The sequence below is a fragment of the Streptopelia decaocto genome (assembly GCF_964273445.1).
Source record: "Streptopelia decaocto genome assembly, chromosome: 5".
Taxonomy (NCBI): Eukaryota; Metazoa; Chordata; class Aves; order Columbiformes; family Columbidae; genus Streptopelia; species Streptopelia decaocto.
The window spans coordinates 12,353,420-12,380,978 of record NC_138659.1 but is presented as its reverse complement, the minus strand read 5'-3'; the positions used below and the strand labels follow the sequence as shown (position 1 = coordinate 12,380,978).

The 27,559-nt window shown below is 47.2% G+C and overlaps 4 protein-coding genes and 1 long non-coding RNA gene across 13 annotated transcripts in view; 2 read left to right on the top strand and 3 right to left on the bottom strand.

Annotated features, from left to right (window-relative positions):
- LOC309440100 overlaps positions 1-1,670 on the top strand; it is an 11,956-nt gene extending 10,286 nt beyond the window's left edge. The window contains exon 3 of the long non-coding RNA XR_014184126.1: positions 149-1,670. This is a non-coding gene — a long non-coding RNA (uncharacterized lncRNA). The remainder of the gene's footprint in view (positions 1-148) is intronic.
- LOC309440094 (cytochrome P450 2J2-like) overlaps positions 1-16,861 on the bottom strand; it is a 25,367-nt gene extending 8,506 nt beyond the window's left edge. The window contains exon 1 of one of the 2 annotated variants that reach the window (XM_082053419.1): positions 16,177-16,861. The gene's annotated coding sequence lies outside the window, so the exon portion shown is untranslated. The remainder of the gene's footprint in view (positions 1-16,176) is intronic. The other variant, XM_082053418.1, reaches the window with a different exon arrangement.
- The window catches only part of HOOK1 (hook microtubule tethering protein 1), a 102,471-nt gene that overhangs the window by 40,423 nt on the left and 34,489 nt on the right, over positions 1-27,559 (top strand). For 5 of the 8 annotated variants that reach the window (XR_014184114.1, XR_014184115.1, XR_014184116.1 and 2 more), the window contains 3 exons: positions 9,281-9,404; positions 10,389-10,554; positions 20,651-20,813. The gene's annotated coding sequence lies outside the window, so the exon portion shown is untranslated. Of the gene's footprint in view, positions 1-9,280; positions 9,749-10,388; positions 10,555-17,601; positions 17,972-18,645; positions 19,677-20,650; positions 20,814-27,559 lie in introns of those variants that run through there. The other 3 variants (XR_014184119.1, XR_014184120.1, XR_014184121.1) reach the window with 3 other exon arrangements.
- On the bottom strand, positions 2,013-8,030 carry LOC309440098 (cytochrome P450 2J2-like). Its single transcript, XM_082053425.1, has 10 exons — positions 7,614-8,030; positions 6,914-7,216; positions 6,278-6,440; positions 5,976-6,125; positions 5,236-5,396; positions 4,779-4,955; positions 4,382-4,517; positions 3,953-4,140; positions 3,316-3,454; positions 2,013-2,680 (listed from the first exon to the last, which is right to left on the bottom strand). The coding sequence occupies exons 2-10, from the start codon at positions 7,100-7,102 to the stop codon at positions 2,505-2,507; spliced, it is 1,479 nt and encodes a 492-aa protein (XP_081909551.1). The 5' UTR covers positions 7,103-7,216; positions 7,614-8,030; the 3' UTR covers positions 2,013-2,504.
- On the bottom strand, positions 10,823-27,559 carry LOC309439951 (uncharacterized protein). Its single transcript, XM_082053144.1, has 20 exons — positions 27,296-27,559; positions 26,633-26,936; positions 25,883-26,045; positions 25,580-25,729; positions 24,840-25,000; positions 24,247-24,423; positions 23,850-23,985; positions 23,422-23,609; positions 22,841-22,979; positions 22,033-22,204; positions 20,294-20,457; positions 15,703-15,923; positions 14,955-15,117; positions 14,652-14,801; positions 14,124-14,284; positions 13,532-13,708; positions 13,136-13,271; positions 12,726-12,913; positions 12,094-12,232; positions 10,823-11,386 (listed from the first exon to the last, which is right to left on the bottom strand). Exons 2-20 carry the CDS (start codon positions 26,819-26,821, stop codon positions 11,211-11,213), a joined length of 3,150 nt encoding a protein of 1,049 aa, XP_081909270.1. The 5' UTR covers positions 26,822-26,936; positions 27,296-27,559; the 3' UTR covers positions 10,823-11,210.

Sequence of the window (27,559 nt, the reverse complement as noted above, 5' to 3'; positions counted from 1 at the left end):
TCTTGTGGTATTTCTCTTCCCCTGTCATTACAAGCTTCTCTGATAGAGCTGCTATGGGAACATATTATTATAGATTATTATTTTATTTCAGCAAAATTAAGAATTTTAATAGAAGCCTATAACCTTATCTTTCATGTGCAACAATTAGTCCAGTAATCTAAAGAAGATTCTGCAAGGAATTATGGACTACTATCATGAGGTAAGGAAAAAGCAGCATTTTGTTGTTGTTGTTTTTCTGATCATTAAACATTATGATTATTGTCCTCCTTAGCCTAGGTGTGGTTATTTTTTCTCTTGGCAAAGTCATTTATTTTAAGGATTTTTTTGTTGGCAGGAAGTATATGATAATTACCTGGTTAAGTGGGAGGCCTGAGTGAACATAACATTAATTTGAGTAAGTGTATTTTAGGTAAAACTCTTGGAGTATAATCTGGAAATCATGTCTGTGTCATTGCCCAGGTTAATATTATCAGGCCTGAGGTGCGGAATCCTGTTGACTTGTGTGTGTACATTCTTATTTGCTCTTCTGTAGTGAAGTTTTAATCCTTTTCTACACAACAGCTTTTGCAACCCTAGTCTAGGTTTGATGGTACTTGCTTGGAAGCTGGGAGATAAGTTACAAATCCCCTGGGCGTAGTAAAACTTATAGTTTGTTCTCTCTCATGCAGGGTGAGTACAGTAGCCATTAAAGGGTGCTGAATTTTGAGTTAAAAAAAAAAATGCTGAATTTTGCATGGTGCTTGATTAGAGTTTTTTAAAGGGTATGATATAGAAAAACTTGCCAGATCATCTTTTGGCTTCCTGGTATCACCTGGGATTAGTTGTGATAGCAGGTGCTGAGCCCTTCTGTATTGCCAGGACTGGGGCTCCCTAGTCAGCTCAGAAGTAGAACTTCTTCAGGCTTCCAAGGAGCTTTCTGAAGGCTTGGGGAGCAACTGAATTTGGAAGCATTTCATTTTTTTAATGTTGGTAGAATTAATTAGTTCTTCATATTTGTGGTCTGGCCCAACAACTTTTAATGCACTAGTTTTGCTTTCTCTTGCATAAGTGGTCAGTTAACTAAACTACCAGTTAATTGACTTTCAAAATTTGTGGGTTTGCCACAACAATCTTATGGAACTCTTACTAAAGCGCACTTCCTGGACTAGTAGATTAATCACTGCTTTGTTTTTTACAGCTGTTTGACTGAGAGACTTGCAAATGATGATCGTGAGGAAACTGTTTCTTAATATTGCATACTCTAAGTTACATCTGATATTTAATCTAATTTTGTCACCGTGATATGTTTAGGGGATTTTAAAACTGTGTTTATTTGAAGCCCTAATATTGACCAACACTTCTCAGTTAAACTATTTCACTAGTAAGGTCTCTGTCTTCCTTGGTGTTTTCTGAAATTATAAGAAAGGTAGGTTGTCTGTAGGATTCAGGAAAACATAACCCAAAAAGCATATTGTCCCTCTTTAAATAGCAGTTAACTAACACATGCTACATGCTGTTATGTTTGACAGGATGTTAAAATTAACAAAAACAGCTTTCACTAGAAAGCCTTTAAAGGTTCTATTGTCTTAATCCTTTTCCATTTTATGGCTGTTAATGACACTTATTAATTTTATAGCTACAAGGACAGATGATTTATTGAGGGGTCTGTCAGAGTGGAGAGCACTGTGCTCCATGGGGGTGTCACAGTGTTGTTGCTGTGACACACCTGGACCCGGCCACAGACTTTGATGGTTTCCCTGCTAGTTTGCTTGTCCTGTCAGGGTCAGTGATGTTCATCAGTTCTGTAGGAACTACCTTTGCTGTTACAGTGCCAGCCTCTCTGCTACTGGAGAGCAATGCCGCAGGGACATGGGTCGGGTGCTGTGCGGCTGCCTCTGCCCCGGTGGTCTTCCAGCCCCCTGCCAAAAACATGGGGCAGGGCTGAAGGCTGCAGTCAGTGCTGGAAATGGCCTTTGTTGGTCTTCACCTTGCACAGGATCTCATGACAAAAGAGTTTTGGTAATGATGATTTATTGATGCACAAGAATAAGATGTATTTGAGTGACTTTTTAAATGGATTACTAGTCAAGGATAACAAAGACCAGTTAGCAATGAGTACTTGCATCAATGTTTTAAAGCAAAGGCTTGTAGTGCTCTTCCACAACTCACAGCCACAGCCTGAACACTGCAGTCTCTAAAGTGTTGCTCATTCTCCTGCCACTGGGAAGCGTGGCCATCCATCATGAAAGCAGGAAAGGCCCAAGCCCTTCACTGATTTAAGGTGCACTATTGCAAGACTAAAAGTGCCCTGGCAGATCCCAGGCTGATTACCTTTCTCATGTGATACAGAGTGAGAAGTATGCTTGTAAAAGAAATTATTTGCAATTGCTTGGGAAGAAACCAACAAAAGTCCCAGCTACCTGGAGATGGGTGGTTCTTACCACCACCCAGGGGAGCAGCCGAGAGCTCATTTTCAGCATCCCCGACAAAGGATTTTTCCTGTGAGGACGGTGGCCAAGGCTTCCCTACCGAGGCACAGCACAGATCTTGTAGGGCTTCGGGGCCAGTGTGATGCCCAGCTTGAACTGGAGGGTGAGTGTGGTGTCAGGTGGCGCCTGGAAGGTGAATTTCTGGAGCAGAGCCGTGAAGAAGAGGAAGAGCTCGGTGCGGGCCAGCAGCTCACCCGGGCAGGAGCGCTTCCCTGCAGAGACAGTCACCCATGGCTTCCTCAGCCTGCGCTGGCTGCCCGGCTGCTTTTGCTGCCACAACAGCCTCTGCCTTCCCTTAGCACCACAGCCCAGGCACATTACCCCCTTTTCATTGAATCCTTCCCTGCTTGGGTAAGCTGTGCTGATATGCTCAGTCTGGACGTGCCCATGCTGGGAGAATCAGTTGGTTTGAGCTACGCCAAAGAGAGGGGACAGAGAAGGTGTATGATGGTGGTATGGGAAAGAGGGTGGTAAAAAGAATCTCCTCGGCGAAGCTGTTGTCTGGGTCCCCTGTGATGGCAACAGTGAAGCCTCTAGTGAACTCAGCCTTGTGGGAGCAGGAGCCCAGGACAATGGTCTGCTCGGTTAAGGTGTTTCTAGGGTCTCTGGCAATTTTATGGTATGCTATTCACTCTCGTCTCTCTTCTGTGTAGGTGAAGAGAGACAAGGAAGGGCTCTGAGTGTGGTTGTGGTGCTTTGGGGTATCCATGAGAGCATGGCTTGAGCAGCACCTCCCAGGGTGCAGCCAACATCTATCCTTTCCATCACTATTTTCCTCTGTGTCCTCACTGTGCAGTGGAAAGCCCCATCCCAGTGCATGAGCACAGAAGCTTCCAGGAAATCTTACCTATAGAAAATGGTAGGAAAGGCTCTCTTTTCCAGAACTGACCGTCCTTCAGGAAATGTCCAGGGTTGAAAGTGTCAGGGGTTTCCCACTCATTCTTATCAAACATCACAGAGTTTAAATTTGCAATTAAACCAGTGCCCTAAGAGGAGATAAAGAAAAGTACATTGCATGTTCTGTGTTACTGAGAGCAGGAGTGGCATCTTTATCTTCCAGTGTCTTGTACATCCATAATCAAATTCTGCTGCAATCATGTATCCAACACCCCTTGCATGGGGAGCTTTCCTATTTCTTGTGTGTTCAGACATGTGATGTTTATAGAGCCACATTTTTCCCTCATCAGCATCACTTTTATCTGCTCTAGTCTTGGGCCCAAGTTCCTGTAAAAGCTGTGAGACGGGAACTGTGCCTCAACGGTGTGTGCACTGGGGGTGTCACCCCCATCATTCTGCACCACTCAGTGTGCTGGAGAACATTGTTTGGATGGCAAAAATACATGTTCAATAGGAGTGAACTGTGGCCAGGGCAGAGTAGCTCTGTCTCTACTCCTGTCTGCACAGGATGGACCTGGGTTTGTGAAACGTGCCTTGGGGAATGGGGAGTCTCTTGCTAAAGTCCCACTGATCAACAGTGGGGTTACCTTTGGTATGCGGAAGCCATCCACGACTGTGTCCTTCACAGTCATTCTTGGTAAGATTAAAGGGACGATGTTGCCTTTCCTCTGCACTTCGTGGATGACGGCGTTGGTGTAGGGCATGTTGCTCCTGTCATCCAGGGCTGGCTGCCGCCCCTGCCCGATGACCGTGTCGATCTCTGCTTGCACACGGGCTGGTGGGAAAGAGCAGCGATCAGACAAGGTACAAGGGAAAAAAAAAAAATAGACCTTGGAAGAACATATTCTGTTGGCTGCAGAGGTCCCTCAAAACTGACCTGGGACACCGGCTATTATTTGCTCTTCCTTTTTTTGAGTTCAGGGAGATTCCCAATTTTTCTCCCACACAAATAAAATGTTTCAGAAAGTCGTGTAGGCTAAAAGCAAGGAAAAGTGCTGTTCTTTTGCTAAGTGTACCTTGAATTTCTGGATACATGGCCATAAACAGCAGAGCCCAGCGGATGGTTGTTGAAGTGGTCTCGGTCCCAGCAAACAGCAAGTCAAGCACACATGCCACAAGGTTTTCCTCCTGGAAGGCGCCATCGCCTTTGTCCTTTACAAAGAGATGTGTTAGTCCTGCATGAGCAGTGAGTGCTGCCCTGACACCAGGCTTAGTCCAAGTCAATCCCAAGGATTTTGGCAGAAACTGCTGGCCCCCTGCACCTCCATCCTGTTGATGGGTGCCCTGAACCTGATGTCCATCCTAAGCTCACAACTGGCCACAGAGGCAGCTCAGATGGAGAATTTGGGCTCATTTCTCATTCCTCTGGATTTCTAAGGCCCGCTGCAGAGGGGTTTGCTCTGCGGTGCTGACCTTGGCTATCTCCTGCAGGTAGCAGTCGATGAAGTCCCGGCTCTCCGAGGGGTTCCAGTCCTCCTTGTGTTTGTCGATCCTCTCTTTCACGAAATTCCTCATCAATCTCCAGTTTTTAAAGATGGTTTGGTGGGGTCCGGGTAGGAACTTTATTATGGATGGGAAAGCATTGTACAGCTTTGGAGAGAAAAGGAGATAAACAAATTGTGTAATGGATGGAAATAGACCTTCTGATATCAAAACCTAAGGAGCCTGCAGTGCCACACTAATTAAATTGCTGGAGCTGGTGGAAAGAGCTGAGCTCCAGGAGAGCTTGACAAGGGATTGGTATTCCTGTCACAGAGAGACTCATGCACTACCCAGTATTACAGCAGGAAGGTTTTTACGTTGACTCCAGAAGAGAAACTATGGCACTGCAAATCTGCACACTGTCCATGTTGGTGGCAGGAGGCTGTACCTGGCTCATGATGGCCCCATGGAGGCCAACTGTCTCATCTAGAAGCCGCAGCAATTTTTGGAAGTCCTCGTCATGGTAGTCAAAGCGATTGCCAAAGGTGACGGAGCAGATGATGTTTGAAACGGCGTTATTGATTTTAAAGTGAGGGTCAAAAGGACTTCCTGCAGAAGGCAAAGGGAATGATCAAATTTCTTTGAGTCTTACCAGAAAAGAACAAGGAAAATCAGTTGTCAGAGATAAACTATTTAACAAATAGGAGTGAAATGAGTGGCCCCTGATGGGCACCCTCCTGTGCCACTGGATTCCCAGGACTCCTCACCGCCCCAGGGTCTGGCCAAGCTTGGCTGGGCAGCCCCGTTGTGCAGCAAACATCCCACCCTTGGTCCCACTTCAGTCAGACTGTGGAGAAGTTTGTTTATGTTGGAAAGCCAGGTCTGCAGAAGACATCATGTGAACTCATGGGAAACATTGGTGCTTACACACACGGGATGTTCTAGAGATCTCTAAGAGAGCAGCAGGCTGAAGCTGGGCTATGAATAATGGTTTGGGGTTTACCCAGCTCCACTCACTTGACAGTCTGAAGGAAAATCACCTGTAAAAGGGAGCTGGAGTGCTGGCAGGGTGCTAGCATCTTTTCCAAGGTGAGGCATTTCTCAGCATGCAGTGACTCATGAGTGAAATTGTAATGGGTCATACTGGTTTCTTACTTCATCACAACTTATGAGGGCGGTTGCACTTACCCTGCTCATCCCCAAACGCATCCACGAGGTACCGGCACTCCTCCTGGATGCGCTCCTCCAGGCTCCTCTTCCCCAAGCCGAAGTTTCGGAGGGTGGACAAGGTGAATCTCCTCTGCTGCTTCCACAAGTGCCCATTGGAGGAGAGCAGTCCTGCCAGAGACAAGATACGGTGAGCCAAGGCAGATCCCTCCAACAAGGAGAAAATGCTTCCCAGCTCTGCCTTATGTGCAGCTGTGTTGGACCTCTGCTGGGTCAGCACTTGTATTTTGTGGCTTAGATCTGTGTCCTGAGGGAGAACTCACCCCTGTTGCTGAAGACCTCGCCAGCAAGAGGCATTTCAGGGCGATCCAGGAAGTTTTCCCCTTGGTTTACCAGAACTTCCTTTACCATCCTTATCCCATTAACAAACACACATGATGCGCTGCCCATGTCCAAGCAGAATATGTCTCCATATATTTCAGTAAGCTGTGATGGAAGGAAATAAATACAAGAGCTTGGATTTGCAATGGTTGTGTCTGTCAGGACACAGGTGGACTGGCCAGTGATAGGAGTGAAAAGTAGGGAATCTGAAAGGAGGAGGGGAGACAGGGTGTTTGGACAATTGTCTGTTTTTTCCAGCTTTTGTTTCTTTCCCTTCCCAAATACCCTTCTAGTACCCATTCATACCTATGGGGCTTCTACAGCTGTGACAGTATCCATGGTGTCAGGCCTTGCCCTTTGCCCAAAGGATCGCTCCATAATTGTCCCCTTCTTTATACCCAGTCAAACTTCATCCACGTTGCTGCTGACTGAGGGCAAACATCCTGCCCATCCTGGGGTGAGCTCCTGCGAGTCGTCATGGGCCACGGGTTTCAGGTTATCCCGCTCCCCACACTGCTAGGATGGTATATCTGCAATCCCCTCCATCCCCTTGCTCATAGTGCCCACCACCCCCTTACCTTCTGAAATGTCATCAAGGGATTGCTGAAGTTCATCAGGTACATGTGCCCCAAGATGGGGAGATAGAAGGGTTGTGGAGGGAAGCCCTTGGGCTTTCTGTGCTTCATGTAGTCAGCAATGAGCAGGAAAACAATGAGGAAGACGAGGAGCACCTGGATGGAGATGCTCTCCCAGAGGAAATGCAGCATGGTTGGATGGTGGGGCTCTGCAGGGACTGTCCAGCGGCTGGTCAGGGCAGGTTGAGCTCACGGGGCACCACGGAACCCCAGGGACAGGAGTTGACAGGCAACGTGCTGGCACAGCTGTGGGCAGAGACACAAGACAGCATGGTTAAGACTTCTGCTTTCCCAGGTTTCAGTAAGGACAGTTAGATTAAACCCCTTCCAGAATAAACTCAAGCTTTTCTTCTCATCTCATTATAAAAAAGCAAACACGAAACAAAACGTGCTGCCCCTCTTTCTCCTTCCCACCACTGCTTTACATAACCCCACTGATCCACATCCTTGTCTAAAGGACAGAAAGGAGTTTTGTTGGGCCGGGATTAAAACCTTCCGGCAGCCTCGCTGTGCTGTTCCCATGAGCCCACGGCTCGTCACAAGCCCTGCTCTCTCCTTCCCGTGGTTCTCTCACTGCCCATGTATCAGCATCAGCTTCACTGTGAGGGGGAGGCTCCAGCCCCTCTCAGCTCCTCTCGCTTACCTCGTTTGCAGAAGTTAATTTGTTAGTACAAAGATCCCCAGGCTGAGATATCCGAGTTGCGTAAACTTTTCACAACCCATCTGACTCACAACGTTTGGTTTTAGTGCATCCGGTTCATGTGGGTTAGGAAGTAACAGCCGTCCAAGGTCTGCAACAATTTCCAAGCACTGCAGGCAGAGCAACCTGCTTCTGCCTTTTCTACACCACACAACACATTCAGCAATGCTGGTGTAGGTTTTCTGATATTTGCTTGGAAGCTGGGAGATTAGTTACAAATATTCCTGGACACAGGAATGATTATAGTTTGTTGTGTCTCATGCAGGATGACTACAGTAGCCATAAAAGGGTGCTGTATTTTGAGTATTAAAACAAAACAAAACAAAACAAAAGTTTGCTGAAGTTTCTATGGAGCTTGATTACAGTTACATAATAGGTATGGTATAGAAATCCTTTCCAGATAATCTTATTGTTGCTGGTCTCACCTGGAGTTAGATGTAATATCAGGTGCTGGGCCCTTCCGTATTGCCAGAACTGGGGCTCTCTGGCCAGCCCAGGAGTAGAACTTCTTCAGACTTTTGAGGATCTTTTTGAAGGCTTGGGGAGCAACTGAACTTGGAAGCATTTATTTTTTCTTATACTGCTAAAATTAATTAGTTTTCTCATATTTGTTGTCTAACCCAAGAACTTTCAATGTACTACTCTTCCTTTCTCTTATATAAGTGGTCAGTTAACTAAACCAGCAGTTATTTGGCTTTCAAAACTTGTGGTTTTTGCCAGAACAAAAGGGCTGCATCACAATGAGCGTGGGCAGCAGGTGGAGGGAGCTGTTCCTGCCCTTCTGCTCCCCTCTGGTGAGACCCCACCTGGAGTCCTGTGTCCAGCTCTGGGGTCCTCAGCACAGGACAGACATGGACCTGTTGGAGAGGGGCCAGAGGAGCCCCAGAAATGATCAGGGGCTGGAACAGCTCTGCTGGGAGGACAGGCTGAGTGACACAGCTGGGGTTGTTCTGCCTGGAGACGAGAAGGCTCTGGGGAGACCTTGTTGTGGCCTTTCTGTACCTAAAAGGGGCCAATAAAAAGATGGGGACAGAATGTTTAGCAGGGCCTGTTGTGATGGTGCAAGGGGTGACGGTTTTAAACTAGAAGAGGGGAGATACAGGCTGGTCATGAGGAAGACATTTTTTACAGTGAGGGTGGTGAAACCCTGGCCCAGGTTGGCCAGAGAGCTGGTGGACGCGCCATCCGTGGAGACATCCCAGGCCAGGCTGGACGGGGCTCTGAGCAACCTGAGCTGGGTGAAGATGCCCCTGCTCATGGCAGGGCTGGCACTGGGGGAGCTGGGAAGGTACCTTCCAACCCAAATGATTCTCTGATTCTATTCTTGCCATGCTGTGCTCCCCCTGCCATTTTAATTGGTTCTGAGTTGGATCGTCCAAATGGTCCAGCTCACAGCTGTACCACCACTCTCCTCTCTGAGCTTCAGGACTGTGAAGCAGAGTATGGAGGGAGGCAAACATTAAACACTGACTTTGTTGAAGAAAATGTTATATGCAATTGCACCATGTTTAGCTAACAGAAATGGTAAATACAGTTGGTGCTCAGTAGACAGTGAATTTACAGTTATTTAGCATCTAATTTAACCTTTTCCTGTGGCCTCTTTCTTGTAGCTCCTGAGCATGAAAATAACAGATCCTTCCACAACTGAAAAAGGACGGAACCTAAAAGGCAACACCTATTGGAGTGGCAGATTAATTACTGCTTGTTTTTCACATCTGCTTGATTGATAGACTTGTAAGCGATGACTGCAAGCAAACTGTTTTTTTTAATATTGCATACTCTCTAGGTTGTATCCGATATTTTATCTACTCATGTCACCATGATGTGTTTTGGCGTTATTATGATATTTATTTATGATTGATACTTCTCAGTTAAACACATTCTTAATAAATTCACTAATAAGGTCTCAATCTTAGTTGATTTCCAAGAGTATAAGAAAGGTAGGTTTTCTGTAGGATTCAGGAAAATATTAACCCAAAAAGCACGTTGTCCCTGTTTAAATGCCAGTTAACTAACACACACTACATGCTCTTATGTTTGACAGGATGTTAAAATTAATACAACAGCTTTCACTAGAAAAACCTTTAAAGGTTCTATCCTCTTAATCCTTTCCCATTTTTATGGCTGTTAATGACACTTACTGTTTCAATGAAATGTTGTTCTCATTTGCTTAAGCTGTGAACACTTCCAATATTAAACCTGTTTGAAAGTTGCAAGAAATGCATGCTCTGTATAAAGCTGTTGAGGTTTTTTTGCGTGTGCTTACTGGCTTATGGCGCCTGAAACCGCTTCTTGCGCGACCATTCAGTGCTGAGCGCACGGCAGTGCTGTGTTAGTGTGCTGCCCAGCGCCATCCTGCTGCTGATTGTGAAGTACCAGCAAGATGGAGAGCACCTTTGCACCGATGCTCACAGATTTCTGTATGATGTCTGTGGTATTCTTTTCAATGAAGCCGCCAGTTTCTCTCCATATCACATCGTCTGCTTTTTACTGTGGTTTCTCTTTCAAAAATTTGTCTCTTTATTATAGAGGACTTTTCCTTTGCCATTTCATAACTGTCATTCACTAAAGCATCTGTATGCTTATGTAAATTACATTCTATAATTTCTAAATGCTCAGCCTTTTTCATAAACTGATTTGGTGCAGTACAGCTATCTTGCTTTAGTTCTTCCCAGCTGGACAGGTCTGACAATGTTGACGCTGTTTTATCTGCACCAGGTGGCTGCCCTCCAGGATGAAAGAAACAGCTTGGTGTCAGAAATTGAGATTATGAAGGACAGGCCAGAGCAATTAGATGACTCTCATGATGATCCAAATCCTGCAGTGGCAAAGAAGTGTTTTCATGTACAGTTGCAGCTGTAGCAAGTGCAAGAAGAAAACCGAGGTATGGAATGATTTCTTTCAGAAATCCCTCACTTGTCATGTCAAATCCATCCTGAGAATTGATCAGGGCTGTGCGGTGCCGGGGGTTCCTGCAGCCGGCCCCGGTCCCGCTGCCGGGAGCTGCAGCTCCCCGTGCTCAGGGACCTTGCTGGGGTCCCACTGGTGTCCCTTTCCTGAAACATGGGGCAGGGCTGAAGGCTACAGCCAGTGCTGGAAATGGCCTGTACTGGTTTTCACTTTGAAGAATGCTTCATGACAAAAACATTTGGATAAAAATTTATTGAGGCACTTGAAACAGACATGTTGGAGTAACTTCTTCTTACAGGATTACTAGTCAAGGATAACAAAATCAAAAAACATTAGTAATTAGTACTTAAAGTAGGAAAGGCACAAGCCCCTCCTTCATTTACAGTGCCCTATCACAAGCCTAAAATGCCCTGGCAGATCCCAGGCTGATCACCTTTCCCATGTGATACAGAGTGCAAAGTCTGCTTGTAAAAGAAATTATTTTGTAATTGCTTGGGAAGAAACCAACAAATCCTCCGACCTCTCCTTGGAGGTGAGAGGTTGTTACCACCACCCAGGGGAGCAGCCGAGGGCTCATTTTCAGCATCCTTAACAAAGGATTTTCCCTGTGAGGACAGTGGCCAAGGCTCCCTACCGAGGCACAGCACAGATCTTGTAGGGTTTTGGGCTCAGCGTGATGCTCAGCTTGAACTGGAGGCTGAGTGTGGTGTCCGGGGGCGCCTGGAAGGTGAATTTCTGGAGCAGAGCCGTGAAGAAGAGGAAGAGCTCGGTGCGGGCCAGCAGCTCACCCGGGCAGGAGCGCTTCCCTGCGGAGACAGTCACCCATGGCTTCCTCAGCCTGCGCTGGCTGCCCGGCTGCTTTTGCTGCCACAACAGCCTCTGCCTTCCCTTAGCACCACAGCCCAGGCATGTTACCCCCTTTCAAGTATGTGTTTTTCATCCCAAACTGGGCTCCCTAATAATTGCATTGGCGCTACAACATGGGCTGTGCCCCCAATGCAGGACTTTTGAGGGCACGTGTGTGTAACCATATGTACAAGCCTTGAATCCTCCTCTGCTTGGATAAGCTGTGCTGACATGTATGGTCTGGACGTGCCTATGCTGGGAGTTTGATCTACGCCAAAGAGAGGGAAAGAGAAGGTGTGTGATGCCAGTATGGAAAGAGGAGTGGTAAAAAGAATGTCCTCGGGGAAGCTGTTGGCTTGTTGCCATGTGATGGCAACAGTGAAGCCTCTAGTGATCTCAGCCATGTGAGGGCCGGAGCCCAGGGCAATGCTCTGCTTGGTGAAGGTGTTTCTAGAGTCTCTGGCACTTTTATGGTCTGTTATTCACCCTCATCTCTCCTCTCTGCATTGTAGTGCTTTGGGGTGGCTGTGTGAGCACTGCTTGAGCAGCACCTCCCAGGGTGCATCCAACATCTGCACTTTCCATCACTAATTTCCTCTGTGTCCTCACTGTGCAGTGGAAAGCCCCATCCCAGTGCATAAGCACAGAAGCTTCCAGGAAATCTTACCTATAGAAAATGGTAGGAAAGACTCTCTTTTCCAGAACTGACCATCCTTCAGGAAATGTCCAGGGTTGAAAGTGTCAGGGGTTTCCCACTCATTTTTGTCAAACATCACAGAGGTTAAATTTGCGACCAATGCAGTGCCCTAAGAGGATAAAAGGAAATGTGAATTGCACTTTCTCTGTCACTGAGAGCAGGTGAGGCATTTAATTTTCAAGTCTAATCTCCATGAAGAATATCCATATTCTGCTGCAATCATTTGTCCAACACCCCTGCATGGGCAGATTTCGTACTTGTATGTTCAGACATGTGATGTTTACAAACTCACATTTTTCCCTCATCAGCATCACTTTTATCTGCTCTAGTCTTGGGCCCAAGTTCCTGTAAGAGCTGTGAGATGGGATCTGTGCCTCAACAGTGTGTGCACTGGGGGTGTCATTGTCATCCCACATGGCTCTGCACCACTCAGTGTGCTGGAGAACATTGTTTGGATGGCAAAAATACATGTTCAATAGGAGTGAACTGTGGCCGGGGCACAGTCACTCTGTCTCTACTCCTGTCTGCACAGGATGGACTTGGCCCGGTGAAACGTGCCTGTGGAATGGGGGATCTCACTGATCAACAGCCAAACGAGTTACCTTAGGTATGCGGAAGCCATCCACAACTGTGTCCTTCATTGTCAGTCTTGGCAAGATGAAAGGGGCAATGTTGCCTTTCCTCTGCACTTCGTGGATGACGGCGTTGGTGTAGGGCATGTTGCTCCTGTCGTCCAGGGCTGGCTGCCGCCCCTGCCCGATGACCGTGTCGATCTCTGCTTGCACGCGGGCTGGTGGGAAAAAGCAGCGATCACACAAGGTACAAGGGAAAAAAACAACCAAAAAATCCTATACTACAATGTGGGTTTGTTGCAGTGTGGATCCCCCAAGAACTGACCTGAGTGCAGTGCAGTGTGAGTGCAGTGAGAATAACAATTTCTCGCTCAAAAAGAAACTGTCTAATTTGTGAAGGCTAAAAGTAAGGAAAAGTGCTGACCTTTTTATAGTAGTACCTTGAATTTCCGGATACATGGCCATAAACAGCAGAGCCCAGCGGATGGTTGTTGAAGTGGTCTCAGTCCCAGCTAAGAACAAGTCGAGTGCACATGCCACGAGGTTTTCCTCCTGGAACGTGCCATCACCGTTGTCCTTCACAAAAAGATGTATTAGTGATTCACGAACAGTCAGGGCTGCCCTGACACCAGGCTTAGTCCAAGTCAACCCCAAGGATTTTGGCAGAAGCTGCTGGCCCCCTGCACCTCCATCCTATTGATGGGAGCCCTGAACCTGATGTCCATCTAAGCTCATAACTGGCCACAGAGGCAGCTCAGATGGGGAATGTGGGCTCATTTCTCATCCCTCTGGATTTCTAAGCCCCGCTGCAGAGGGGTTTGCTCTGGGGTGCTGACCTTGGCTATCTCCTGCAGGTAGCAGTCGATGAAGTCCCGGCTCTCCGAGGGGTTCCAGTCCTCCTTGTGTTTGTCGATCCTCTCTTTCACGAAATTTCTCATCAACCTCCAGTTTTTAAAAAAGGTTTGATGTGATCCAGGGAAGAACTTCATTATAGATGGGAAGGAGTTGTACAGCTTTGGAGAGAAGAGGTGAAATTCAAATTGAATAAAGGACGGAAAAGAGTCTTCATTTGTCAAACCTGAGGAGCCTGCAGTGCCACACTGACTAAATTGATGGACTTGGTGGAAATAGTTGATCTCTGGTAGAGCTTGACAAGGGATTGGTATTCCTGTCACAGAGAAACTCATGCACTACCTGGCATTACAGCAGGTAGGTTGGCAGTTAATGGGCAGGAAAGGGGATGTTGGGTGAGAGAGATGACAAGAGCATTGCAGAGCTGGAAGAAAAGGCCAGAAATAAATTAGGGGAATAGTGAATGACAACCAAGTTTAGTGATGAAAAAGCTACAGGTTTTTGGGCTGACTCCACAGGACAAACTATAGCACTGCAAAAGTGCACACTGTCCATGTTGGTGGCAGGAGGCTGTACCTGGCTCATGACGGTCCCGCTTTTGGTAATGCTCTCATCTATCAGCCGCAGCAATTTTTGGAAGTCCTCATCATGGTATTCAAAGCGATTGCCAAAGGTGACGGAGCAGATGATGTTTGAAACGGCGTTATTGATTTTAAAGTGAGGGTCGAAAGAATTCCCTGCAGAAGACAAAGAGAATGATCAATTTTCTTTGAATCTTACCAGAAAAGAACAAGAAAACACAGTTGTCAGAGGTAAACTATTCAACAAATAGGAGTGAAATGAGTGGTCCCTGATGGGCACCCTCCTGCATTCCCAGAATGCCTCACCACCCCAGGATCTGGCCAAGACTGCAGGTTAGCTATGGGCATTCACCAGTCAGTCTGAGGGAAAATCACCTGTAAAAGGGAGCTGGGATCCTGGCAGGGTGCTAGCATCGCTTGCAAGGTGAGGTATTTTTCAGTATGCAGTGACTCATGAGTGAAATTGTAACGGGTCATACTGGTTTCTTCCTTCATCACAAGTTGTGAGGGCGGTTGCACTTACCCTGCTCATCCCCAAACGCATCCACGAGGTACCGGCACTCCTCCTGGATGCGCTCCTCCAGGCTCCTCTTCCCCAAGCCAAAGTTTCGGAGGGTGGACAAGGTGAATCTCCTCTGCTGCTTCCACAAGTGCCCGTTGGAAGACAGCAGTCCTGCCAGTAACACGACACTGTGACACAAGGCAGATCCCTCCACCGAGCAGGAAAAAGCTCCAGGGCTCTGCCTTACGTGTACCTGTGTCAAACCTCTGCTGGGTCATTGATTTGACCTTACAGCTGAGATCTGTGTCCTAAGAGATAACTCACCCCTGTTGCTGAAGACCTCCTTGAAAAGGGCCATTTCAGGGCGATCCAGGAAGTTTTCTCCTTGGTTTACAAGAACTTCCTTAACCATCCGCAGCCCATTAACAAACACAAACGATGCCGTGCCCATCTCCAAGCCGAAGATGTCCCCATATTTTTCATTAAGCTGAGAGGGGGATCAAATAAATTTGAGTTACATTTGCCATTAGTGTGTCTGTCAGGATAGGGCTGGCCTGGCATATGACATAAGAGAAAATAAGGGAAGCTGAGAATAGGAGGTGAGACAGGGTGTTTCTAAAAATGTCTGCTTGTCTGTATATGGTCTGTTTTCTTTCCCATTTTCCCAAATAACAGATGAGGAGTTGGAGTTTACTGGCCATAAATCAAGCAAAGCTCTGCCAGTTTGATCTTCCAGTCCTGTGTTTTTCCAGCTTTTGTTTCTCTCCCTTCCCAAATACCCTCCCAGTGCCCAGTGAGACCTAGGGGACACCTACAGCTGTGACAGCACCCGTGGTGTCAGGCCTTGCCCTTTGCTCAAAGGCTTGCTTCACAGTTGTCCCCTTCTTCATGCCGGGGCAAACTTCATCCGCATTGCTGCCGACTGAGGGCAAATGTCCTGCCTGCCCTGGGGTGACCTCCTGCGAGTCCTCCTGGGCTATGGGGTTCAGGTTAACCCCCTCCCCACACTGCAAAGGTGGCACAGACACAACCCCGTCCCTCCCCTTCCCTATAGTACCCACCACCCCCTTACCTTCTGTACCGTCATCAAGGGATTGCTGAAGTTCATCAGGTACATGTGCCCCACGATGGGGAGATAGAAGGGTCGTGGAGGGAAGTCCTTGGGCTTTCTGTGCTTCATGTAGTTGGCAACAAGCAGGAAAACAACAAGGACGATGACGAGCACCTGGATGGAGATGCTCTCCCAGAGGAAACGCAGCATGGTTGGATGGTGGGGCTCTGCAGGGACGTGTCCTGCGGCAGGTCAGGGCAGGGTGAGCTCAAGGGGCACCACAGAACCCCAGGGTCAGTGGCGGATGGGCAACATGCTGGCACAGCTGTGGGTACAGACACAAGACAGCATGGTTAAGATTCCTGCTTTCCCAGGTTTCAGTCAGGGCAGTTTGATTAAGCCCCTTCCACATAAAACTCAGCATTTGTTCTGATGTCATTCAAAAAAAAGCAAACACAAACCAAAACATCCCATGCTCTTCTTTTCCCCTCCCACCTCCTACTGCTGCTTTATGAAAGCCCACTGATCCTCATCCTTGCGTAAAGGACAGAAAGGAGCTGTGTGGTATCGGGATTACTTCCTTTCAGCAGCCTCGCTGTGCCGTTCCCACGAGCCCACGGCTCGTCACAAGCCCCGCTCTCTCCTCCCTGTGGTTCTCTCACCACCCGTGTCCCAGCGTTGCCTTCTCTCTGCCTGGGAGGCTCCAGCTGTTCTCAGCTCCTTGCGATGTCCCCGTTTATAGAAGTTCGTTTTCTAGCACAAATATCCCCAGACCAAGCCCCAGGTCAGGGAAGAGAGCTGAGATAAGGTTGTGCAAATCTTTCACAACCCATCTGACTCAAGACTTTCAGTTTTGGTGCATCCGGTTCGTGTAGGGAGGAAGTAAACAGCCATCCAGGGTCTGCAGCCGTTTCCAAGCACCGTCATTTCCTGGTCTGTGCAGACAAGTGCAGGCAGAGCAACCTGCTCCTGCCTCTTCTACACCACACAACAGATTCAGCAGCCCTGGTCTAGGTCTTTTCCTCCTGGACGTAGCAATGATTATTCTTTGCTGTTTCTCATGCAGGCTGAGTACAGTAGCCACTAAAGGATGATTAATTTGGCATTAAAAAAAAAAAATGAAGCAGAATTTTGCCATTTGCTGACAATTGCCCTTCCACGTTGGCAAGACAGAGGCTCTCTGGCCAGCCCAGAAGGAGAACTTCTTAGGCTTATGAGGAGCCTCTTGAAGGCTTGGGGAGCAACTGAATTTGGAAGCAGTAGTGTTAATTAGTTCTCTCATATTTGAGGACTTGCCCAAGAACTCTTAACTTAGTACTTTTACTTGTGTAATCAGTCAGGTAACTAAACCACCGGTTAATTGACTTTTGACCTCCAGTGTTTTGCCAGACCAGTGTATGGTACTCTTCCTAAAGTGCATAACTTCATTTCTGTAAATAATCTATAGGTCTTTTGCATATACTTTTAAAAATGGTTTCTACTTTAGATTAAACATAGGCGTATTCAGAGGAACATCTGGGGTTCCAAGTATGGGAAAGGTCTTTGGCTGCAGTGGATTGAGCGCCCCTTCCCCAAACACACATTCGCACTGAGGGCTGGAGACAGACATTGGGCAATGCCTTTGCTGGCTCAAGAGAGGCTCAAGTTCCATATTTGAAGTCCTCTAACAGATGAGTTAAGGACATCTGAGTTGTCTAGGCATCTTCAGATTTCCCAGTCTGATAGAGCTGTCCATCTATTCTCCCATATGCCAATATTTAAAAATGTTTCCCTTCCACAAGTTTTAAACTATCGGACTTTAATAATAGACTGTTTTCTCTAAATGAGTCCATATTTCTTACATGATACCGTATTTTCATGTTGTACAAAAGAAGGAGCCCACTTTTTATCTCTTTTTTTTTTTTTTTAATTTCTTTACAGTTCTTGGGTCAGCAGATTTCAGAAGAGCTTATTCCAGACTTAAACCTGATATCAGAGAACTCTGATCCCACTGAACTGGGCAGGCTTCTGCAGCTTATTTTAGGTTGTGCAGTCAACTGTGAAAGGAAGCAAGGTACACACTACCTTAATCTGTTCAGCAGCCAGCAGACTGCCTCAGGGGAGTGTTAAGGTGGAAGAGATGTAGAAATTGCCTTTCTTATGCATCAAGAAGTCTCTGTTGTTGATGTGTTGCATGCCTGTTCTGAAATTGGAGTTATTTCTTGTGAAGAAAATTCCAACTTTGCTCGGGATGGGTTTGAAAAAGAGTCTGAAGCATGTGTGGATTATTCATACTTGTTCAAGTATGTGACAAGACCTAAAACTCACTATTCAAATACAAATAAAATGTATTATATTATAAACTTGTAGTAGAAAGTGCCTTTTGTTTATCTGCCGAAGCTCAAGACTGAATTAATTGAGTTTCCTCCCCCCTTACCAGAGCTGGTGCTCAATGCTCTGCTAGCTGAGGAATCCTCAGAGTGAGTCCGTTAGTAGAACAGGTGCAACTCCTGGGTCGTCTGAAACGTGCATCAAAGCGTGTTTGGGAAGTCAGCTGGCAGGCTGCACTGAGAATAAAGATGCAATTACTTCTATCCATTCACTTTGATTTATTCACTCAATTGCAAGCTTGTTGGCTCCCTGAAAAGCTTATATATATATATACAAATATATATACATGTATATAGATATATGTAAGAAAAAGGAACTACGTGAATACAGATCTCAGAAAATCTCATTGTTCTATTAGGCTTAACATAAATTTTTTTCCCCTAAGAGAATATAATCTCTTAAGATTCTCTACCTTATTACTGGATAATAATAATGTTGTTGTTTAATGATTGTGCTCTGTATAAGGAGCGCTACCTGTTCCGAGGGAGCTTTGTAGGAGTCGTTTCTTCGGGATCTTTGTGCAAATGGTATGTCATGTTACTCAAGCCATTAGGATGAACACGGCCAGGAGTCACTACAAATTCTTTTTCACAGAACACATAGAGAAGATCATGACCCTTGAAGAGTCTGTTCAACATGTTGTCATGACTGCCATTCAAGAGGTGAGTAATAATTCACAGCCTAATGCTGTCAGTTGAGAAGACAAATACCCATTTGTTTGTCTCGGTGAATTCGTTCATCCGAGCAAAGCTAGGGAGTATTTTAAGTGCTTGCCTAAATTATCTAGGAGGATCAGGACCAAGAGGCCCAGAACTCCAAGCAAGGGTTTTTGATTTTAGTCTCACATACCCGAACATGTAACTCGTGGACGCAATAAATGCTTAAGGTTTCCTGTTTCACACAAGAAATGTATCTAGTTGCAAACCACTGATGGTACAGGAGCGAGGTTATGAAGTTTCTGTTCCAGTGCTGTAGTCTTGGACCCACAGTTAAGCTGATCAGAACTGTTTGTGAGACTACACTGTACTGACAGACCATCCCAGCATCTGATTTACAAACTCCCAGCTGCATCTCTTCTATTCTTGCCACACTGTGCTCCCCCTGCTATTGCAGTTTATTCTGAGCTCACAGCTCGACCGTCACGCACGTCTCTGAGCTTCAGGACCGTGTAGCAGAGTGTGAAGGGAGGCAACACTAAACACTGACTCTGTTGAAGAAAATGTGATATGTAATTGCACCCTCATCAAGTTAACAGTGGTGTTGTTAGTGGACTTTAAAACTTGGATTCGAATTGACTACATAATCTTTAAAGCTAAAAATACCCTGTTGGGAGAAATGAATCTATAAGCCTCTTGTTCATTGTATTCTGACTAATCAAACCTTCTTTCTGAAGAAGGGCTAAAAATAAAGCTGTAATTCCTGAGTAAGAAGTAAAGCCTTTAATTGTTAACAAACATACTGTGTATATCTTTGTACTGGAGATCAGTGAGAGCTGTGTTGGTGTTTCTATTGTTTGCTTAATGGAAAATAACATGACACAAAGAATCCATTAAATTAATTCAGTGAAGTGCTGTCCTCTGGTTCACTCTGTTTTGACTTGACTGGGGAGGCAGCAATAACTTCAACAGATCACAGGTTCATGCAACAAGATGTTACTATTGACTCTGGGGAAGGAAAAAAAAGGCATTCTAGATTTCTTTATATATTTTATCAACCAGGAGGTGGGGCTTTTAAATTATTATTATTTATCTGTTTTGATATATTGATAGGATGCAAGGTCATGGTCGTAAATACAATTGGTGCTCAGTAGAGGGTGAATTTACAGATATTTAACCTGTAGGATTCAGGAAAACATAACCCAAAAGGCAGACTGGCCCTGTTTAAATGCCAGTTAACTAACACATGCAACATGCCCTTTTGTTTGACAGGATGTTAAAATTAATACAACAGCTTTCACCAGAAAACCTTTAAAGGTTCTATCCTCTTAATCCTTTCCCATTTTATGGCTGTTAATGACACATATGGTTTCAATGAAGTGTTATATTCTCATTTGCTTAAGCTGTGAACACTTCCAACACCAAACTTGCTTGGTCCTTGCAAAAAGATGCATGCTCTGTATGAAGCTGTTGAGGTTTTTTCTTTTGCCTGTGTGCTAACCGGCTTATGGTGCCTGAAGCCGCTTCTTGCGTGAGCATTCAGTGCTGAGCGCATGGCAGTGCTGTGTTAGTGTGCTGCCCAGCGCCATCCTGCTGCTGATTGTGAAGTACCAGCAAGATGGAGAGCACCTTTGCACTGATCCTTACAGTTTTCTGTATGGTGTCCATGGTGTTCTTTCGAATGCAAGTGCCAGTTTCTTTCCATATCACGTTGTCTGCTTTTACTGTGGTTTCTCTTCCAAAAATTTGTCTGTTTATAGACGGACATAGTGGTCATACACCAAAGCATATGTATGCTTAAGTATACTTACGGAAATCACATTCTAAAATTTTTGGACACTCAAACTTTTTCATGAACTAATTTGGTGACGTACAGCTGTCTTGCTTCAGTTCTTCCCAGCTGGACAGGTCTGACAATGTTGATGCTGTTTTATCTGCACCAGGTGGCTGCCCTCCAGGATGAGAGAAACAGCTTGGTGTCAGAAATTGAGATTATGAAGGACAGGCCAGAGCAATTAGATGACTCTCATGATGATCCAAATACTGCAGTGACGACGTATTTTCATGCACAGCTGCAGCTGGAAGAACTGCAAGAAGAAATCTGAGGTATGAAATCATTTCTCTCAGAAATCCCTCACTTGTCATGTCAAATCCATCCTGAGAATTGATCAGGGCTGTGCGGTGCCGGGGGTTCCTGCAGCCGGCCCCAGTCCCGCTGCCGGGAGCTGCAGCTCCCCGTGCTCAGGGACCTTGCTGGGGTCCCACGGTGCAACTGTTACTGAGTGGATGCATTTACAGGTGTGAACCATCGGTTGTGAATCCTGGGACTGTTTTCACCTTGCATGTGATGGTTTAAAATTTGCTGCCGGTATTTTCCCAGGGACCCTTTTCTTCACAAGCCTGTTGAATGCAGCAGGCTCAGCCGTGCACTGTGTGTTGCTGGAGCTCACCCCTCTGCCCCCCGGGCACACCTAGCCAGGGCAGGTAAACAGGAATGATTAAGCAGATTCTAAGAGGCAGGACCTATGACTTCTCTAGCTGCAAGTACAGATGATTTATTGAGGGGTCTGTCAGAGTGGAGAGCACTGTGCTCCATGGGGGTGTCACAGTGTTGTTGCTGTGACATGCCAGGACCCGGCCGCAGGCTTTGATAGTTTCCCTGCTAGTCTGCTTGTCCTGTCAGGGTCAGTGATGTTCATCAGTTCTGTAGGAACTGCCTTTGCTGTTACAGTGCCAGCCTCTCTGCTACTGGAGAGCAATGCCGCAGGGACATGGGTCGGGTGCTGTGCGGCTGCCTCTGCCCCGGTGGGCTCGCAGCCCCCTGCTCCCCTCCCAAAACATGGGGCAGGGCTGAAGGCTACAGCCAGTGCTGGAAATGGCCTGTAGTGGTATTCACTTTGAAGAATGCTTCATGACAAAAATGTTTTCATAAGGATTTATTGGTATGCATGATAGAATTGTGTTGGAGTGACTTTTTTTTTTTTTAAATGTCACAATTCAAGGATAAGAGAATCTAAAACCGTGGGATATTAGTAGTCCAAGTACGAAAGGCCCAAGCTCCTCCTTCATTTACAGTGCCCTATCGCAAGACTAAAAGTGCCCTGGCAGATCCCAGGCTGATCACCTTTCCCATGTGATACAGAGTGCAAAGTCTGCTTGTAAAAGAAATTATTTTGCAATTGCTTGAAAAGAAACCAACAAACCGTCCAGCCTCTCTCTGGAGCCAGATGGTTGCTACCACCACCCAGGGGAGCAGCTGAGGGCTCATTTTCAGCATCCCTAACAAAGGATTTTCCCTGTGAGGACAGTGGCCAAAGCTCCCTACCGAGGCACAGCACAGATCTTGTAGGGTTTCGGGGTAAGCGTGATGCCCAGATTGAACTGGAGGCTGAGCGTGGTGTCCGGGGGCGCCTGGAAGGTGAATTTCTGGAGCAGAGCCGTGAAGAAGAGGAAGAGCTCGGTGCGGGCCAGCAGCTCACCCGGGCAGGAGCGCTTCCCTGCGGAGACAGTCACCCATGGCTTCCTCAGCCTGCGCTGGCTGCCCGGCTGCTTTTGCTGCCACAACAGCCTCTGCCTTCCCTTAGCACCACAGCCCAGACATGTTACCCCCCTTTCAGGATGAGATTTGCATCCAAAGTTAACTCCCCAGTAATGGCATTAGCGTTATAGCATAGGCTGCATCCCCAGTTACAGGACTTTAGAGGGCACATGTGTTTAACCATATGTAAAGGCACTGAATCCTCCACTGCTTAGATAAGCTGTGCTGACACGCACAGTCTTGACATACCCATGCTGGGAGAAGTGGTAGGTTTGAGTTATGCCAAAGAGAGGGGACAGAGAAGGTGTGTGATGCTGGCACGAGAAAGAGCGGTGGTAAAAGGAATATCCCGGGGAAGCTGTTGGCTTGGTCCCCTGTGATGGCAACAGTGAACCCTCTAGTGACCTCAGCCACGTAGGAGCAGTAGCACAGGGCAATGCTCTGCTTGGTGAAGCTGTTTCTAGGGTGTCTGGCATTTTTATGGGTTGTCCATGTGAGCACTGCTTGAGCAGCAACTCCCAGGGTGCAGCCAACATCTGCCTCTTCCTCATCTCAGCGCCTCAGCACCCAAGCATCAAAATCCAACAAATCTTACCTATAGCAAATGGTACAAAAGACTCTCTTTTCCAGAACTGACCATCTTTCAGGAAATGCCCGGGGTTAAAAGCGTCAGGAGTTTCCCACTCGTTCTGGTCAAACATCACAGAGGTTAAATTTGTGAGCACACTAGTGCCCTAAGAGGATAAAAAGAAAAATAAATTGCACTTTATTACTAAGAGCAGGAGGAGCCTTTTTATTTCCTGGTCTCCTCTCTGTTAGGAACATCTGTAGTCAAATTCTGCTAATTCTTGTCCAGAGACTCAGTGATGATAGACCCCCGATTTTCCCTCTTCTGCATCACTTTTATCTGCTCTAGTCTTGGGCCCAAGTTCCTGTAAAAGCTGTGAGATGGCATCTGTACCTCAACAGTGCGTGCAGTGGGGGTGTCACCCCCAGCGCTCTGCACCACTCAGTGTGCTGGAGAACACTGGATAGTAAAAATACATGTTCAATGGTGGCCGGGGCAGAGTCGCTCTGTCTCTACTCTGTCTGCACAGGATGGACCTGGGCTGGTGAAACGTGCCTGGGGAACGGGGAGTCTCTTGCTAAAGTCTCATCGCTCAGCAGTGGGGTTACCTTTGGTATGTAGAAGCCATCCACGACTGTGTCCTTCACTGTCATTCTTGGCACACTGAAAGGGATGATGTTGCCTTTCCTCTGCACTTCGTGGATGACGGCGTTGGTGTAGGGCATGTTGCTCCTGTCATCCAGGGCTGGCTGCCGCCCCTGCCCGATGACTGTGTCGATCTCTGCTTGCACGCGGGCTGGTGGGAAAGAGCAGGGATCAGACAAGATACAAGGGAAAAAAACAGAACTAAACATAACCACCTTGGAACAGCGTGGAGTGATTGCTGTGAGACTGACATGGGAAATCTGACACAGTTTGCACTGATTTTTTGTGTGAATACAGGGAGATTAACCATTTATCTGTCATTAAAAAAAGGGTCTTACAAAGCTGTGAGGGCTAAAATAATTAAAAAGTGCTCATAATTTAGTGATTGTACCTTGAATTTCTGGATACATGGCCATATACAGCAATGCCCAGCGGATGGTTGTTGAAGTGGTCTCAGTCCCAGCTAACAGCAAGTCAACTGCACATGCCATGAGGTTTTCCTCCTGGAAGGTGCCATCGCCGTTGTCCTTCACAAAGAGATGTATTAGTGATGCATGAACAGTCAGGGCTGCCCTGACACCAGGCTTAGTCCAAGTCAACCCCAAGGATAATGGCAGAAGCTGCTGGCCCCCTGCACCTCCATCCTATTGATGGGAGCCCCGAACCTGATGTCCATCCTAAGCTCATAACTGGCCATACAGGCAGCTCAGATGGAGAATTTGGGCTCATTTCTCATCCCTCTGGATTTCTAAGCCCCGCTGCAGAGGGGTTTGCTCTGGGGTGCTGACCTTGGCTATCTCCTGCAGGTAGCAGTCGATGAAGTCCCGGCTCTCCAAGGGGTTCCAGTCCTCCTTGTGTTTGTCGATCCTCTCTTTCACAAAACTTCTCATCAACCTTGAGTTTTTAAAAATGGTTTGGTGGGCTCCGGGTAAGAACTTTATTATGGATGGGAAAGCATTGTACAGCTTTGGAGAGAAAAGGAGAGAGGCAAATTGAATAGAGGAAGGAAATAGACCTTCATTACCAAAACCTGAGGAGCCTACAGGGCCTAGCTGAGTGAATTGCTGGTGTTGGTGGAAATAGCTGATCTCTGGTAGAAGTTGACAAGGGACTGGTATTCCTGTCACTCCAAAGAGACACATGCACTACCCAGCATTACAGCAGGCAGGATGGCAGTTAATGGGCAGGGAAGGTGGTGTTGGGTGAGAGAGTGGAATGGACATTGAACAGCTGGAAAAAAAGGCAGAAAGAAATTATAGTAATAGCGAATGACAACAAATTTTGGTGCTGAAAATGCTACAGGTATTGAGGTTGACTGCAGAGGAGAAACTATAGCACTGCAAAAGTGTACACTGCTCATGTTGGTGGCAGGAGTCTGTACCTGGCTCATGATGGCCCCGCTGAGGGTAAGGGTCTCGTCTATCAGCCGCAGCAATTTTTGGAAGTCCTCATCATGGTAGTCAAAGCGATTGCCAAAGGTGACCGAGCAGATGATGTTTGAAACGGCGTTATTGATTTTAAAGTGAGGGTCGAAAGGATCCCCTGCAGAATGCAAAGGGAATGATCAATTTAGAGTCTTACCAGAAAAGCACAAGGAAATACAGTTGTTATATATAATCTAGTCAACAAATAGGAGTGAAATGAGTGGCCCCTGATGGGCACCCTCCTGTGCCACTGTGTTCCCATGACTCCTCACCACCCCAGGATCTGGCCAAGCTTGGCTGGGCAGCCCCGTTGTGCAGCAAACATCCCACCCTTGGTCCCACTTCAGTCAGACTGTGGAGAAGTTTGTTTATGTTGGAAAGCCAGGTCTGCAGAAGAGCAGATATCATGTGAATTCATGGGAAACATTGGTGCTTACACACACGGGATGTTCTAGAGATCTCCAAGAGAGCAGCAGGCTGAAGTTGGGCTACGATTAATGCTTTGGGGTTACCCAGCTGTACTCACCCATCAGTCTGAGGGAAAATCACCTGTAAAAGGGAGCTGGAGTGCTGGCAGGGTGCTAGAATCTTTTCCAAGGTGAGGCATTTCTCAGTATGCAGTGACTCATGAGTGAAATTGTAACGGGTCATACTGGTTTCTTCCTTCATCACAAGTTATGAGGGCGGTTGCACTTACCCTGCTCATCCCCAAACGCATCCACGAGGTACCGGCACTCCTCCTGGATGCGCTCCTCCAGGCTCCTCTTCCCCAAGCCGAAGTTTCGAAGGGTGGACAAGGTGAATCTCCTCTGCTGCTTCCACAAGTGCCCATTGGAAGACAGCAGTCCTGCCAGTAACACGACACTGTGACACAAGGCAGATCCCTCCACCGAGCAGGAAAAAGCTCCAGGGCTCTGCCTTATGTGCAGCTGTGTTGGACCTCTGCTGAGTCAGCACTTGTATTTTGTGGCTGAGATCTGTGTCCTGAGGGAGAACTCACCCCTGTTGCTGAAGAGCTCCCCAGCAAGAGGCATTTCAGGGCGATCCAGGAAGTTTTCTCCTTGGTTTACAAGAACTTCCCTAAGCATCCGTAGCCCACTAACGATGACAAATGATTCACTGCCCATGTCCACGCCAAAGATGTCACCATATTTTTCAAGAAGCTGGGAGGGTGAACAAAAAATTACAAGGAGCTGCATTTGCGATCAGTGTGTCTGTCATGACAGGGATGGCCTGGCAGGACACACAACGGAAAACAAGGGAAGCTGAGAGCAGTAGGGGAGACAGGGTGTTTGCGCAAATGTCTCCTTGTCTGTGTCGTCTTTTTTCCTTTCCTCTTTTCCCAAATCACAGATGGGGAGTTGAAGATTATTTGCCATAAATCACACAAAACTCTGCCAGTTTGATCTTTCAGTCCTGTGTTTTTCCAGCTGTTGTTTCACTCCCTTCCCAAATATCTTTCCAATGCCCAGTGAGACCTATGAAGCTCCTACAGCTGTGACAGCACCCATGGTGTCAGGCCTTGCCCTATGCCCAAAGGATTGCTCCACAATTGTCCCCTTCTTCATGCCGGGGCAAACTTCATCCACGTTGCTGCCGACTGAGGGCAAACGTCCTGCCCACCCCGGGGTGAGCTCCTGCGAGTCCTCCTGGGCCATGGGGTTCGGGTTAAACCCCTCCACACACTGCAAGGGTGGCAGAGACACAACCCCGTCCCTCCCCTTCTCTATACTACCCACCACCCCCTTACCTTCTGTACCGTCATCAAGGGATTGTTGAAGTTCATCAGGTACATGTGCCCCACGATGGGGAGATAGAAGGGGTGCGGAGGGAAGTCCTTGGGCTTTCTGTGCTTCATGTAGTCGGCAACAAGCAGGAAAACAACAAGGAAGATGAGGAGCACCTGGATGGAGATGCTCTCCCAGAGGAAACGCAGCATGGTTGGATGGTGGGGCTCTGCAGGGACGTGTCCTGCGGCAGGTCAGGGCAGGCTGAGTTTGCAAGACACCACAGAACCCCAGGGTTAGGGGCAAATCAGCAACGTGCTGGCACAGCTGTGGGCACAGAGACAAGACAGCATGGAGTGGCTTTTGCTGACCTGGTCTGGAATCTGCGTCCAGAATCCTGTTTTGCTAGGTTGGAGTAAGGACAGTTTGATTAAACCCCTTCCAGATAAAACTCAAGCCTTTCCTCTGATCTCTTTAAAAATAAACACACAACAAGATAGCTCACACTCTTGTTTCCACCTCTCAGCGCTGCTTTAGAAAACCCCAGGGAATCATGTCCTTGTGTAAAGGACAGAAAGGAGCTTTTTGAGGCCGGGATTAAAAACCTTCCGCAGCCTCGCTGTGCCGTTCCCACGAGCCCACGGCTCTCCACAAGCCCCGCTCTCTCCTCCCTGTGTTTCTCTCACCGCCCGTGTCCCAGCGTTGCCTTCTCTGTGCGGGGGAGGCTCCAGCTGCTCCAAGCGCCTCTCACTTTCCTCGTTTGAAAAACTGTTCACTGGGACAAATAGTCATAGAACAAGTCGAAGGTCAGCAGAGACATCAGAGAGAATGTTGCGCAAACCTTTCACAACCCATCTGACTCAAGACTTTCAGTTTCGGTGCATCCGGTTCGCATAGGGAGGAAGTAAACAGCCATCCAGGGTCTGCAGGCGTTTCCAAGCACCGTCATT

Bases quoted from the DNA above. Each gene is read 5' to 3' on its own strand.
- LOC309439951 (XM_082053144.1), bottom strand. From the start codon at position 26,821: ATGCTGCGTTTCCTCTGGGAGAGCATCTCCATCCAGGTGCTCCTCATC. The intron at 25,001-25,579 runs GTAAGTGCAACC...TGCATTCTGCAG, and splicing joins TGCGTTTGGGGATGAGCAGG to GGGATCCTTTCGACCCTCAC. The intron at 20,458-22,032 runs GTAGGGAGCTTT...GTCTATAAACAG, and splicing joins AAGATCTGTGCTGTGCCTCG to ACAAATTTTTGGAAGAGAAA.
- LOC309440098 (XM_082053425.1), bottom strand. From the start codon at position 7,102: ATGCTGCATTTCCTCTGGGAGAGCATCTCCATCCAGGTGCTCCTCGTC. The intron at 6,441-6,913 runs GTAAGGGGGTGG...CTTCCATCACAG, and splicing joins CCTTGATGACATTTCAGAAG to CTTACTGAAATATATGGAGA. The intron at 4,141-4,381 runs GTACACTTAGCA...CTTTCCCACCAG, and splicing joins CATGTATCCAGAAATTCAAG to CCCGTGTGCAAGCAGAGATC.